The following is a 13,780-nucleotide window of genomic DNA, read 5'->3' on the forward strand; positions in this document are numbered from 1 at the left end:
GTGGGGGCCAGGTGGGGTGTTGTCCTCTGATGGAGAAACAATGACCCTGAACATGGTCTCTGTGTTTATTTTATAAGGGTTAGTTAGATAAAGCTGAAGGACATTTTGCAGACTCAGGGAAGAACTTCAGGCATAATTGCTCCATTCCCAGGCTATCTAAGTGATAAATATTTCTTCTGCAAAAGTTACAGTCGCATTCAGCTGAAGCATGCAGTTAACTGTTTCCTTGTTAACCCCTTGCTGGTCCTGGCTGTTGCAGCTGGCTTCATCCACCTTGCAGATGCAAACAGTAAAGCACGGCCTTGCCAAGCACTCATCCTTAGCTTTGACGCCAGCCTTCACCAACTGCCACATAAGTGTATTGTTTTCATCGTCAGTAGAGGATATGTTCATTCAGTTGTAGACACTGAGAGAAAGAGAAGGAGAGAGACACAGATGTGAGAGAGGAATTCTGATGGGTTGTCTCCCACATGCGCTACAACCTGGTACAGAACCTGCAATTATTTCATGTCTAGGACATTGTTTCAACCAACTGAGCCACCTAACCAGGGCTGGGCATAAATATATGTCCTTCATTTTGTATCATTCTTTATATCATTTTTTTGAATTATGCAAGTGGAACAACTGTGTAAAGATTTTATTTATTTTTTAGAGAGAAGAGAAGGGAGGGAGAAACACAAGAAGAAAATCATTGGCGTGCGACATAAACATTCATGGGTTGTCTCTCATAACCCCCCCAATGTGGTACCTGGCCTGCAGCCCAGGCGTGTGCACTGACTCTGAATCAAATAGGACACATTTCAGTTATGGACTGGTGCTCATTCCACTGAGCCACAACAGCCAGGGCGTTTTATGGTTTCTTCCTTTTTTTTTTTTTTTTTTTTTAATTTTACTTTAGAGAAAGGGAGGGAGAGAAACATCAATGTGTGGTTGCCTCTCGCACACTCCCAACTGGGGGCCTGGCCTGCAACCCAGGCATGTGCCCTGACTTGGAATCCAACCAGAGACTTCATGTTTGAAGGCCGATGCTCAATCCAATGATCCACACCAGCTAGCGTTGTGAAGCTTGACTTTTAGGAAATGTTCATTCGCTGTTTATGGTGGGAAAATTGTTTTTATTTCATTAAGATTTCATTTATTTATCTTAGAGAGAAGGGAAGGAAGTGAGAAAGAGTAGGAAAGAAACATAGATGTGTCTAAAACATGGACTGTTTGTCTCCCGTATGCGCCCTAATCGGGACCACACCCTTACCCTTCTGTTGTACACACAACGGTGCAACCAGCTGACTTACCTGGTCAGGGCTGCACATTTGTATAAGTGGAATCACACAACCCGTGTTTTATTGTATCAGGCTGCTTTCACTGAGCACCATGTTTTCTGTGTAAATCTGTGTTGTAGTAGGTGTCCTCTTTCATAGCTGTGTAGTATTCCAGTATGCAGGTAGTCCCTGTTGTATGCATTTATCAGGTGGTATACATTGGGGTGGTTTCCACTTTTTGGTTTTATCAGTCATGCTGCCGTGAACACTCATGTACAGTTTTTTGATTGATGTCATTTCCCTTGAGTGTAGGAGAGGAAATAGTGGGTCCTTTGATATCAGTATATTTAACCATTTAAGGAACGGTCTGACTGTTTTCCTGTGTGGCTGCACATGATTTCTCCACTTTGACCTTCTCTGTAATTGTTGCCTTGGTTTCCTCTTTTACCTACGTTGTTTACGATTTCTGAGTGGTTGTCATTTCCCTGTTGTTGGCTCTTGGGGTTTCTGTTTCTCTTTTCTTAATCTTGGTGCAGTTACATTCTGATTTTTCTAAAAACAGAGCCTGCCCTGGCTGGGTGTCCCAGTTGGTTATGACATCATCCTGCACACCAAAAGGTTATGGGTTTGATCCCTGGTCGGGGCACGTGCATGATGCGAACAGATCGATGTCTCTGTCTCTCTCTCTGACCCTGCCTTCCTCTCCCTCCAAAATCAGTATGTATGTCCTCGAGTGAGTATTTAAATAAAAAAATAGAGCCTGATTTCAGCTCTTTGGAACTGGGTGAGGTTTTTCTTGTGGCAAAGAGGTTTCTGCCATTAGACAAGAATCCCAAACAGTTGGAGCCCTGGAATGAGTGTCCTCAGTCATGTACCCATAGAGCGCTCAGAGGACTTTAGTTCACTTGGAGGTAAGCCCCCTTTCTAGGGGAATCTCCCAACCCTTCTGAGGAGGGGCCCTGTGTCTCACCTCCCTCACTTTTGCTGTAGGGTGTGGGCACGCAGATGCCCAGGACCCACTGGGGTTTTCAGTCTGTCCCAGCCTGGGCTGGGTGCATGGAGCCTGCTCAGTAACAATTTCACTGAGTGAGTTTTTTTAAGCGGGCGGACATAGGTACAACTTTCAGCAGGAGTTATATTTAAAAACTTAAAATGAAATAGATACAATAATAAGGTGGGGGCAGGAGAAAACTTTGGGAGGTGGTGGATGAATTTATGACCTCGATGGTAATTTCAGTAGATTGTCCTTCCTGGGTTGGCCAAAAGGTCCGTTATGTTCTTTTCTGTAAAGTAAAAGACACATTTTTCATTTTCACCAGTAATTTTGTTCGTTTGGATATTTTGGCGACAGCCTCCTCAGTGCTCATGTGTGTCGTTTTAGCCTAAGGTTTTGACCCAGCAGTCCCCCCCGGATACTCCCCCCATGGGCCCAACCTCACATGACCCCTTCCCATTTCCCTGACACCTCAGAGAGTTGCCGCTGCCCAAGCACCTGTCTCGATGGTATTGACTAGTTGAGGGTCCATCGTGGGGGTTTCCGTCTAACATGTATGAGGTGATATGTCATTGTGGTTTTAGCTTGCAGCTCTCTGATGATAAGTGACATTGAGCATTTTTTCTTATGTATACTGGCCATCTGCATATCCTGTTTGGAGCAGTGTCTGTTCAGGTTTTTTGCCCATGTTTGAATTGTGTTATTGAACTTCCTGTGAGCAGGCCCATAGTTTATTTGCCCATCCGAGGACTCACAGTGAACTGAGGCACCAAGGACTCTGAGTGGTCAGGCCCTTCAGAGCCCTGCACCTTGTTGACATCAATCAGATGCACCCTGTGCGCCTTCCTGATGCTCTCAGCCCTTCTGGCCACATCTCCCGAACACTGTGAGGAGGGCCCTGCAGTGAGTGTGCGCGCTTCTTTTTACAGGGGGCAGTGGCGTTCAGGGATGTGATTGTGGACTTCACCCAGGAGGAGTGGCAGCAGTTGAAGCCTGCACAGAAGGACCTGTACAGAGACGTGATGATGGAGGTCTACTGGAACTTGGTCTCGCTGGGTAAGGGGACAGCTTCCCTGTGTTACTCAGTGTGTGCCTGTCATCTCAGGATGACACAGAAATAAAACAGATGGACAGCCGCAGACATGCCCATTAGCCCAAATAGTTTCTCTTTCCTTTTGCTCACCCTACATCCCACACAACCATTGTGTAGTTAACCTGTTCTAGAATTATATATCTGTGCAATCATTGCAGGAAGTTTTTTTTTTTTTTGAGATTTTCTTTATTTATTTGTAGAGAGAGGGGAAGGGAGAAAGAAAGAGAGGGAAGAAACATCAATGTGTGGTTGCTTCTCACCCGCCCCCTGGGGGGAACCTGCCTTGCAACCTAGGCATGTGCCCTGAGTGGGAATCGAACTTGAAAGCCTTTGGTTCACAGGCCAGCACTCAAGTCACTGAGCCATGCCAGCTGGGGCAGCTTTTTTTTTTTTAGCTGAGTTTTTACCCTTGGCATCATTTCTTGAGGTTTCCCCACATTGTCTGTATGTATGAATATTGCCCCTGCCTTTTTTAATGTTTTACTTGTTTATGTTTAGAGAGACAGGGAGAGAATCATCAATGTGTGGTTGCCTCTCACATGGCCACAACTGCGGACCTGGACTACAACCCAGGATGTGCCCTGAGTGTGAATCAAACTGGTGACTCTTTGGTTCAGAACTGGCGCTCAAATCCACTGTGCTAACACCAGCCAGGTCTCCTTTTTTTTTCTATATAATTTCTTAAGTCATCACCCACAGATATTTTCAGTGATTTGAAAGAGCGAGAGAGAGAAATTTCAGTCACTTGCCTCCTTCAGGCTCATATTGGGTATTGGAATGGCAGCCATTTGGTGCCTGTGGTGACACTCCTGAGTCAACACCTGTCTCACCTAACCAGGGCAAAGCTCACTCCCTGGTACTGCTGAGTAATAACCTATGTCGTGGGTGGAACATCTTGTGTTTATCCATTCACTTGATGACAAACATTTGGATTGTTTCTACATCTGGATGTCTTTTTATTTTTTTATTTTTTTAAAATTTTCCTTATTTATTTTTAGAGAGAGAGGAAGTGAAGGAGAAAGAGAGGGAGAGAAACGTCAGTGTGTGGTTGCCTCTCACATGGCCCCCAACTGGGGACGAGCCCCACAAACCTGGCATGTGCTCTGACTGGGAATTGATCCCGTGACCCTTCACAGGCCCTCGCTCTATCCACAGCTACACCAGCCAGGGCTGGATGTCTTTCTGTAGAGACATGATGTCCTTTCTGTTTGGAAAGGTTGAGTTATCCATAGGTGTATATTTAACTTTTTCAGAAACTGCCAATTTTTTCTCCAAGGCAGTTGCTTCATTTTTCATCTCCACCAGCTAGTGCTGGGTGTAGCGTTGCTCCGTGTGCTGTCAGAACTGCACATGCTCAGTCTCTCTCAGTGCAGCCATTATCATGTGCATGCAGTCTTACCACCATCTATAGCTTTCAGCTGATACTGCCAACCTTTGCAGGTGCTTATTTCCCATTGGTATATTCTCCTTGGTGAAGTGTCTGGTTCAAGTGTTTTGACTTTTTTTTTTACTTGGGTTGTTTGCTTCCTTATCATTCACCTTTAACATTTCCTTACATATTCTCTTGTTAATTTTTGCAAGACCTTTATGAGATGTGCGCTTTGTAACTACTTCCCCCATCCTCTGGGTACTCCTTTTCTCTTCCTCGGTGGCATCATTTGGAACATGCTTGTTTTTAATGTAGATGGGTCCAGTTTATTTATGTTGTTGTTCCTTGTGCTTTTGGTGTCACATCTGAAGGACCATTTGCTAACCAAAGGCCACACAGATTTACTCCTGTTTTGTCTACAACTTTTAGAATTTTATCTCTTTCTTTACGTCTTTTTCCCAGTTTGAGTTAATTATTTTAATGGTGTAAAAAGGGGCTAACATCACTGTTTCTTTTTTTTAAGTTAAATTTTTTTGGTGCCATTAGCTAATAGGATCACATAAGTTTCAATTGTACATGTCTTTTTTTAAGTATATTTTATTGATTATGCTATTATCCTTGTCCCAGTGTTTTCCCCTTTGTCTTCCTCTACCCATTAGCCCCCTTTCCTCCAGCAACTCCCAACTCACTTATTTCATGTCCAAGGGTCATATATGTAAGTTTTTTAGCTTCTCCATTTCCCATACTATTGTTAACACCCCCCTGTCTATTCTGTGCCTACCAATTTATGTTGCTTAACCCCTACACCTTTTCTGCCATATCTCCCTCCTTCCCCTCCAACGCCTCAGCTGATAACCCTCCAACATCTCCTTTTCATGACTCTGTTTCTCTTCCAGTTGTTTGCTTAGTTTAGCTTTTAGATTCAGTTGTTGATAGTTGTGAATGTTAATGTTCATAGTAATGTTCATAGGTTTAATCTATTCATTCATTTATTTATTTATTTATTTATTTATTCTTAGAGAGAGGGGAAAAAGAGACGGAGAGAAACATCACTGTGTGGTTGCCTCTCACGCACCCCCTACTGGAGGTCTGGTGTGCAGCTTAGGCATATGCTCTGACTGGGAATTGAACCTGCCACTGTTTGGTTCGTAGTCTGGTACTCAATCCACCGAGCCACACCAGCCAGGGCTGATCTTCATTTAAATCTTTTTCTTGTTTCATGTAATAGTGGCTTGGCGGTGATGAACTCCTATAGCTTTACCTTGTCTGGGAGCTATTTTTCTGCGCTTTAATTTTTTTTTTAAAGTATAATTTCCATTTTATTTTTTTCCAGAGAACTTTTCATCAGTCCTTAAGGACTCCTTACATGGGCTTTGGTAGAGGACGTGGGGCAGCACCCGCAGGTCTGAATCGGGGTGGTGGTGTTCGGTCCTTCTGGGCTTCCCGAGAAAGATTCCTGACCACTTTGCTGTGAATGGCACAACTGACACAGTAATGCAGTTTCACATACAGCTTGGGAAGTACATAGGCATCGAAGACACTCGCTTCCGAAATGTCCCTGATGGCCGCGGCCTCTACTATGTTTCAAGTGATGAACTTCTTAATTGCCATATCCTTGGGCACGCATCCGGCACAGTTGGTGCAGCAAATAGGCTGCATATGGCCACGACCTTTTTTGGCACGGCCGTTGTTCCTTCTTTTCTTCATCATCTTGGAAGCGAGGACCCGAAAAAGTGCATTTTGATTCTAAGTGATAGCTTTGCTGGCTAGAGTAAAGTAGGTTGTAGGACCTTACTTTTCATCACTTTGAATACTTCCTGCCAGTCCCTTCTTGCCTATAAAGTTTATTTTGATAAATCAGCTGACAGTATTATGAGAATTCCTTTGTAAGTTAACTCTCTGCTTTTCTCTTGCTGCTTAAGATTCTCTCTATGTATCTTTAACCTTTGGCATTTTAATTATGATGTGTGTTGGCATGGTCCTCTTTCGGTCCAAGTTCTTTGGGCGTCTCTATGCTTCCTGAACTCGTATGTCTATTTCTTTCACCATATGAGGGAAGTTTTCTTTCATTATTTTTTCAGATAAGTGTTCAGTTTCTTGCTCTTCCTATTTCCCTTTTGGCAGCCTTATGATTCCGATGTTGGTACGTTTGAATATGTCCCAGGGGCTATTTATGCTATGCTTGTACATTCAAATTCTTTTCCTTCACGCTGCTTTGGTTAAATGCTTATTTCTTCCTTATGTTCCAAATCCTTGAGTTGAATCACAGCTTCATCCCCTCCAGTGTTAGTTCCCTGTAGATTTCTGTTTATTTCGGTTCTTGTATCTTTCATTTCTTCCCGGGTCTTTTTTATTCTGTTTCCATAATTGATGAGTTTTGAGCATCCTGATAACCAGTTTTTCAATTCTGCATCTAATAGGTTGGTTATCTCTGTTTTGTTTAGTTCTTTTCCTGTGGTTTTGTTCTGTTCTTTCATTTGGGGCATGTTAGTTCGTGTCCTCAATTTGGCAGCCTCCCTGTGTTTGTTTCTGTGTATGAAGTCGAGCTACTTTCACTTCCTGTCTGAGCTGTGTGACCTGTTGTAGTAGAGGTGCATGTGAATTTTGTGGGCAGAATCTTAGGTAATTGCCAAGGTAGGGAAACCAATAGCACCAGTTTTTGGCTCTGTGTCAAGGGAGGGCTCAGAGAGGGGATAATGCTGCCACTTGGCTTCTGGAAGTTTGCCGGGGAAGAAGCCGTCTAGTGAAACTTGCCCTGTTTCCAGACACTTCCCTTTCTGCTTTTGTACCACTGGTGCCCTTCCAGCTATTGCCCTGGTGCTAATCCAAGAGTGGGTGGGGCTGGGAAGGCCTAAGTCTGTGGAGAGCCTTTTAGAGGAGTCTCTTGAAAATCTAGCAGTATCTCCTGCCACCCCAACCCCGCTGATATTTACAGCCAGAACTTATGGGGATTTATCTTCCTGGCCTGGAATAGCAGGCTGTGTGGTCTGGCCCAGGGGTGGGATTCTTCCTTCCTGAGGTATCCCTCCCAATTATTATCCACCACATGGGTATGTGGGACCACTATTTCCGCCACCTGTCCAAGCCACGTCTCCGCTCTTCTGTGTTCATGTTGGTCACTCTGCCCCTCAAACCTTCTGGATGAATATGGGTTCTGTATGTCCATTATTGTCAGGTGTCAATACCACTCCATTTTCTGACAGTTGTGTGTGATATATTTTATGGTCTAGTCGTCACTTTTTCTGTCATTGTGCCAAGAGGCCAAACCTGTTTACATACGGCTCCATGTGGATAGAAATTTCCCTGATTTTTCATAGGAAAAAAAATCAAGAGAAATGACCTAGATCTTCACCAAGAGACCAAACGAACAAATCAGGATGTGGAAATGTGATAGAAATCAGAAAATTCTTCAAAGATGAGCATTTTTTGTCCTCCCGGACAAGAAAGATGCCCTTGGATAATATTCTTAAGGAAAAACACTAACTTTCACACTTAGGGTACAGTCCCATTTCTTTAACAGATTTCCTGGTGGTTTAACTGACCTACTATTAACTGCACATAGTTAAAGCAAATGGTTTGATGCATTTTGACATTTGTATCCACCAAGATATCGTCATTGTGTCGCAGATACATCCATTAACCCGAAAGCTTTTCGCCCACGCACCATCCTTCAGTGACCACTGTTGTGTAGTTTGCCTATCTACAATACTATATATATGAAATCCTATGGCACATATTGTTTATTTTTTATCTCATTTCTTATACTTCACATCATTCTTTTTAGGTTCACTCAATGTCAACCATGTGTATGAATCATTCCCTTCATTTTTTCCCTTATGTTTTTTTATTGATTTGAGACAGAGAAGGAGACAATGTGAGAAAAATCAGTCCGTTCCCTCCTTTACAAGCCCTGAACTTGGATCCAACCCGCATGCAGTCTTTGGTGGACTTGTGGACTCTCTAACCAGCTGAGCTGGACATCTAATGCAATAGCCGACTTTTTATTGCAGAGTAATATTCTACTTCTGGGATAGCTCACCATGTGTTTATGCTTTCACTTGATGAACATTGGGATTGATTCCAGTTCTACACTCAAGGGAAGGGTCTAAATCTCAGGTTTTGTATGGCCAGTGAGGGCTTTAGTGGGGGTAGGGATACATCTGCTTACCATTTCTGCTTGCTTTGTAATGTCCGAGGACAGAAGGCTATGTATGTCAGGATCTTGCCTTTTCAATGAGAATTTCTTGTGAGATTGCAAAGTTTTAAAGTGTTTGGATGAACCTAAAAGTGCATATGCAGAGTCTGGACCTCAGGACAGCCACCTTGTCTGGAAACAGAGATTGAAGAATCAATGGGACAAGGCATAACAGGCTGGGAGCTGGTGTGGTTTTGCGGGGAAGGATTAGTATACTAAGCAGAGGGGTGAGGAGCCAGCCCAAGGGCCCCGCCACTCCGGGACAGTGTGGACATGTAGGAGCATCATTGGCAGGGGGGGGAGGCAGAAGACAACCAGCACAGCCACATGAGAATGAGCTCTTACTGTATCATTAGTAATAACAGGCGATGCTTTGAGAAGCACAGCAGTCTGGGGACGTGCAGGATGAGGCTGGGAAGCAAGGAGCCAGGTGCAGTGAGCCCTCCCTGGGTGTGTGGGTCATTTCTGGTGCTCTTCCTTGCCCGTTTTCTTCCTCTTTCTCTTCTGGGCCTTTCCTCCCAGCTCTGACCTGTGTAGGTCGCGTTTGCATCCACTGCCAATCAGGCATTTCCTGCTCTGTTTTCACATCCTTACAACTCACTGTCTCACGTCATGGCTTCCCTGCTTCCTCTGTCCCCACTACAGGCTGTCCTCTGCTGTCAGGATATGCCTTGTTATGTCATGGGAAGATCCTCCCTCCCAGTGTGGTTAATTACATGTGTGTCGTCATCCTTTTCCGCCTCCCCTCAGACTTGGAAACTGAACAGAACATGAATGAACCGGACCCAGAGAAGGAAGACAGACCATCCATTGCGATGGTGGTTGAAGGACTCATGAAGAATGGAGCCCGGGATTATGCCTGTGAAAAAGCGGGGATACAGAGTCACAGGGTGGGGCTGCAACACAGAAGCACAGGGACCTTTCTGGGGCCTTTGGACATGTCCCAAGTGTTAGCCCCTGAGTGTTTTGAATATAAGACATTCGTCCACCAGAGCCACATGCTGGCCCCACCAAGATTGGAAGGACCGAGAGGACCAGGGACACACCATTTCACCATGTGTGAGAAGAACTCAGGTATCTCAAGCCCCAGTCCTCCCTCCCAACTTTGTGAAGAGAAGAAGACATACAAGTGCAGACAGTGCAGCAAGACTTTCAGCTCAAAGTCATCCCTGAGGAAGCACCAACGAACCCATTCCTTGGAGAGGCCATACGTGTGTGGAGACTGTGGTAAGGCCTTCAGCCAGAAGGATAAGGTCATCGTACACCAGAGAACGCACACTGTTGAGAAGCCATATGTGTGCGGGGACTGCGGCAAGTCCTTCAGGCGGAAGAGTAAAATCATCCTACACCAGAGAACGCACACTGGGGAGAAGCCATATGCGTGCGGGGACTGTGGTAAAGCCTTCAGCCAGAAATCAACCCTCAGTGTTCATCAGAGGATACACACCGGGGAGAAGCCTTTCTTGTGCGGGGACTGTGGTAAGGCGTTCAGCCAGAAGGATAAGGTCATCGTACACCAGAGGACGCACACTGGGGAGAAACCTTATGTGTGTGTGGACTGTGGCAAGTCCTTTAGCCAGAAGAGTGACAGCATCCTACACCAGAGAACACACACCGGGGAGAAGCCATATGTGTGCAGGGACTGCGGTAAAGCCTTCAGCCAGAAATCAACGCTCAATGTTCATCACAGGACGCACACTGGGGAGAAGCCTTTCTTGTGCGGGGATTGCGGCAAGGCCTTCAGAGACAATAGGCACCTCCTTGAGCATCAGAGGATACATACCGGGGAGAAGCTGCACTCCTGCGGGGACTGTGGCAAAGCCTTCATCCACAAACAGACTCTCATTGTCCATCAGAGGATGCACACAGGGGAGAAGCCCTATGTATGTGGGGACTGCGGCCACGCCTTCAGACAAAATAGGCGCCTCATGGAGCATCAGAGGATGCACACTGGGGAGAAGCTGCACTCCTGCAGGGACTGCGGCAAAGCCTTCAGCCAGAAATCTGACTTCCTTGTGCATCAGAGGACACACACTGGAGAGAAGCCGTATATTTGCAGTTACTGCGGCAAGGCCTTCAGGCATAAGGGTAATATCTTCCTACACCAGAGAACGCACACGGGAGAGAAGCCATATGGGTGTGGTTACTGTGGCAAGGCCTTCAGCCAGAAATGCAGCCTCCTCGTGCATGAGAGGATGCACACTGGGGAGAAGCCATTCATATGTGGGGAGTGTGGCAAGGCCTTCAGCCAGAAATCCAGCCTCCGTGTGCATTCAAGGACGCACACCGGGGAGAAGCCATACGTGTGTGAGTATTGTGGCAAGGCCTTCAGTGAGAATAGGCGCCGCAAGAAGCATCAGAAGACACACACTGAGGAGAAGCCGTAGGTGTGTGAGGCATGTGGGAAGGCCTTCATAAAGTATGGACACCTCATTGACCAACACAGGACACACAGCCGGGGAAAGCCATACACATGCGGGAAGTGCGGGAAGGCCTTCATCCACTAATGGAGTCTCAGAGTGCATCAGATGATGCACACTGGGGAGAAGCCTTATGTGTGTGGTGACTGGCAAGGCCTTCAGGTAGAAATGCAGCCTGCTTGTGCATTAAAGGACACAGAGAGGAGAAGCCATAGGTGTGTGGAGACTGCAGCTAGCAGGTGCTTCAGAGGGAAGAAGAGCCTCATCAGGCATCAGAGGGCGCACACTGGGCAGACGCCATGTGTGTGCAGGGACTCCAGCCAGGCCTTCAGAGCGAATAGGTGCCTCATCGAGCATCACAAATTGGACGCTAGGTTGGAACTGTACATATGCAGGGATTGTGGCGAGGTCTTTAGCAGAACAGGAACCTCATTGAGCATCAAAGAATGCAGATTTCGTTCCTGGCTGGTGTGGCTTTGTGGATCAAGTGCTGGACTGTGAATTAAGGGTCTCTGGTTCCATTCCCAGTCAGCGCACGTGTATGGGTTCTGTCTGGGTTCAGGCCAGGTCCCGATAGGGGGCGCTCGAGAAGCAACCAAATACTGATGTTTCTCTCCCTCTCTTTCTCCCTCTCTATTTAAAAATAAATGGTTTTTAAAAACCGAAGGAAAAAATGGTGGGGTGGGAAGCAATGCACCCTAAGTTGAAGGCATACATGTTAGGCTAGTACAGACTTCAGCAAGAACTCCTCATTCAGGAAGCACAGACAGTTGCACACTGGGGAGTCCCCTGCCAGGGCTCCATCTGCCAGAAGAATTCATGAGATACTCGTCTGCACAGAATCATCTGACTGGCCTCACCTTGGAGAAGTGAGGCAAACCTTCATTAGGAATGTTTTGCTCCCCGTCCACTGGGTTGTTTCTGTGGGAGACAAGCCCTACCAGAGTGGCAAGTGCAGGAAAACCTTCAGCAGGAATTTCTACCTCATGGGCACATAGCAGGGAACTGGGGGATTTCAGAATCCACTCCTGACTGGTAGGTTGGGAGCCCACGGTCCAGTGCCAGACTTGTTATTGGAGCCCACAGGTAGGACGCAAGAGAAGTCCTGATCAGACCTGTGTGAGAAATGTAGGTGTTGAGGAGACAGCACGGCATTCTCACCATTTGCTTCCCCAGCATCTGCAGGGTCAGGTGCAAAGTAAGCTCCGTAGAGGTCTAGTATCTGTGGCCAAGGGCACTGTGGCTCCAGACCCAGATAGAGTGAATAATTGTAGGAGCTTGGACAACACATTCAGTGTCTCTGTTCTCCGTCTTCTGGGTAGTAAAGTGGAGGAGAGATAGGAGAAAGGAAGATGTGGTGTGAGCTCCATGGGGGTATTGTCACTGTGTGACACATACCTGGAACCTGTCTAGAGGTCAGGTTGTCACATCTGTGGGTGTCCTTGTTTGCCCTCCAAGCCCCCAGTTTTCCTGCAACAGTAGAAGGTGCCAGTTATTTTATGAGGGGAAGAAAAATGTTTTTTGGCATGGGACCTAACAATAAATGCATCAGATGCTATAGTTTCTCAGAGGGGTCTGTTAAATTTTTTTTAATAGAACTTTCCATTAAGGGAAACCAGTGTCGTTTTAAACAATCATGCAAAAGGTAGACATACAGGTTGTTGGGTGCTGTCCTGCCTGGTTTCAGGGACTGTAGCCTCATAAATGGATGAAAAGGTCCCAGGGCTAGGGCTGAGTGAAAAGGCCTTGGGCACATGAGCCACTAAGGAGACAACATTTCCTCCTGGCAGGAGCACAGACCCTGCCTCCCTCACTTCTCACTTCTTGGCAGGTCAGGTGGCTAGTTAGCCAAAGACCTGTGAGACCCCTCAAAAAGGGAGGGGCAACCAAAGACAGGCATAGTAGCCATGGGCCATCAGGGAAGGACTTAGGGGTCTACAGAGAAGGGGCAGAAAGACCCTCACCCCTTGGCTTTGTCCTAGTCTGAGTCCTCAGTCTTTCTGTAAGAGTTTCCTAGTCTCGGCTACTTTGCTTTCCATGCCTGACTTAGCCTGGGAACTGTGCCAGAGGGGGCTGCAACCTTCTGTGGGAACAGACCACTCCCTTAGGGTGAATCTGGTCAGAGAAAGAATATACATTGTTTCCTTTGAGGCTTGCTCTGCCCTGTTCCTATGAAACAGACACCTGAGCTAAAGCCAAGGCTGACCAGAGAGAATCCCTCTGTTTCTTCAACTATTATTTGTCAGTGATGTCAGTTTCTCATGTCTGTATTTTGAACATGGGTGGATGAGCTTTATGTGCATACTGTGTATCTCTGTGTGAGCTGAACTCAATAAAAACACAGAAATGGAAATGTCCAGGACTCTTCTCTTCTGAGAGATTGGTCACCTCCTCCCCAAGGAGATCATGTCTTGGTAGATTTATTCTCATTGGTGTCTTTGGAGGAGCTC

At 46.2% G+C, this 13,780-nt stretch overlaps 1 protein-coding gene and 1 pseudogene across 1 annotated transcript in view; one reads left to right on the forward strand and one right to left on the reverse strand.

The window, feature by feature from the left end:
• Positions 1-13,780, forward strand: part of LOC112313489 (zinc finger protein 585A) — a 97,276-nt gene that overhangs the window by 43,589 nt on the left and 39,907 nt on the right. Inside the window, 1 exon segment of the mRNA XM_071219976.1 lies at positions 3,183-3,309. Coding sequence (XP_071076077.1) covers positions 3,183-3,309 — 127 coding nt within the window.
• LOC112314183 (small ribosomal subunit protein eS26 pseudogene) lies at positions 3,946-6,712 on the reverse strand (annotated as a pseudogene).

This window comes from Desmodus rotundus, chromosome 12, assembly GCF_022682495.2.
Source record: "Desmodus rotundus isolate HL8 chromosome 12, HLdesRot8A.1, whole genome shotgun sequence".
NCBI classification, from domain to species: Eukaryota; Metazoa; Chordata; class Mammalia; order Chiroptera; family Phyllostomidae; genus Desmodus; species Desmodus rotundus.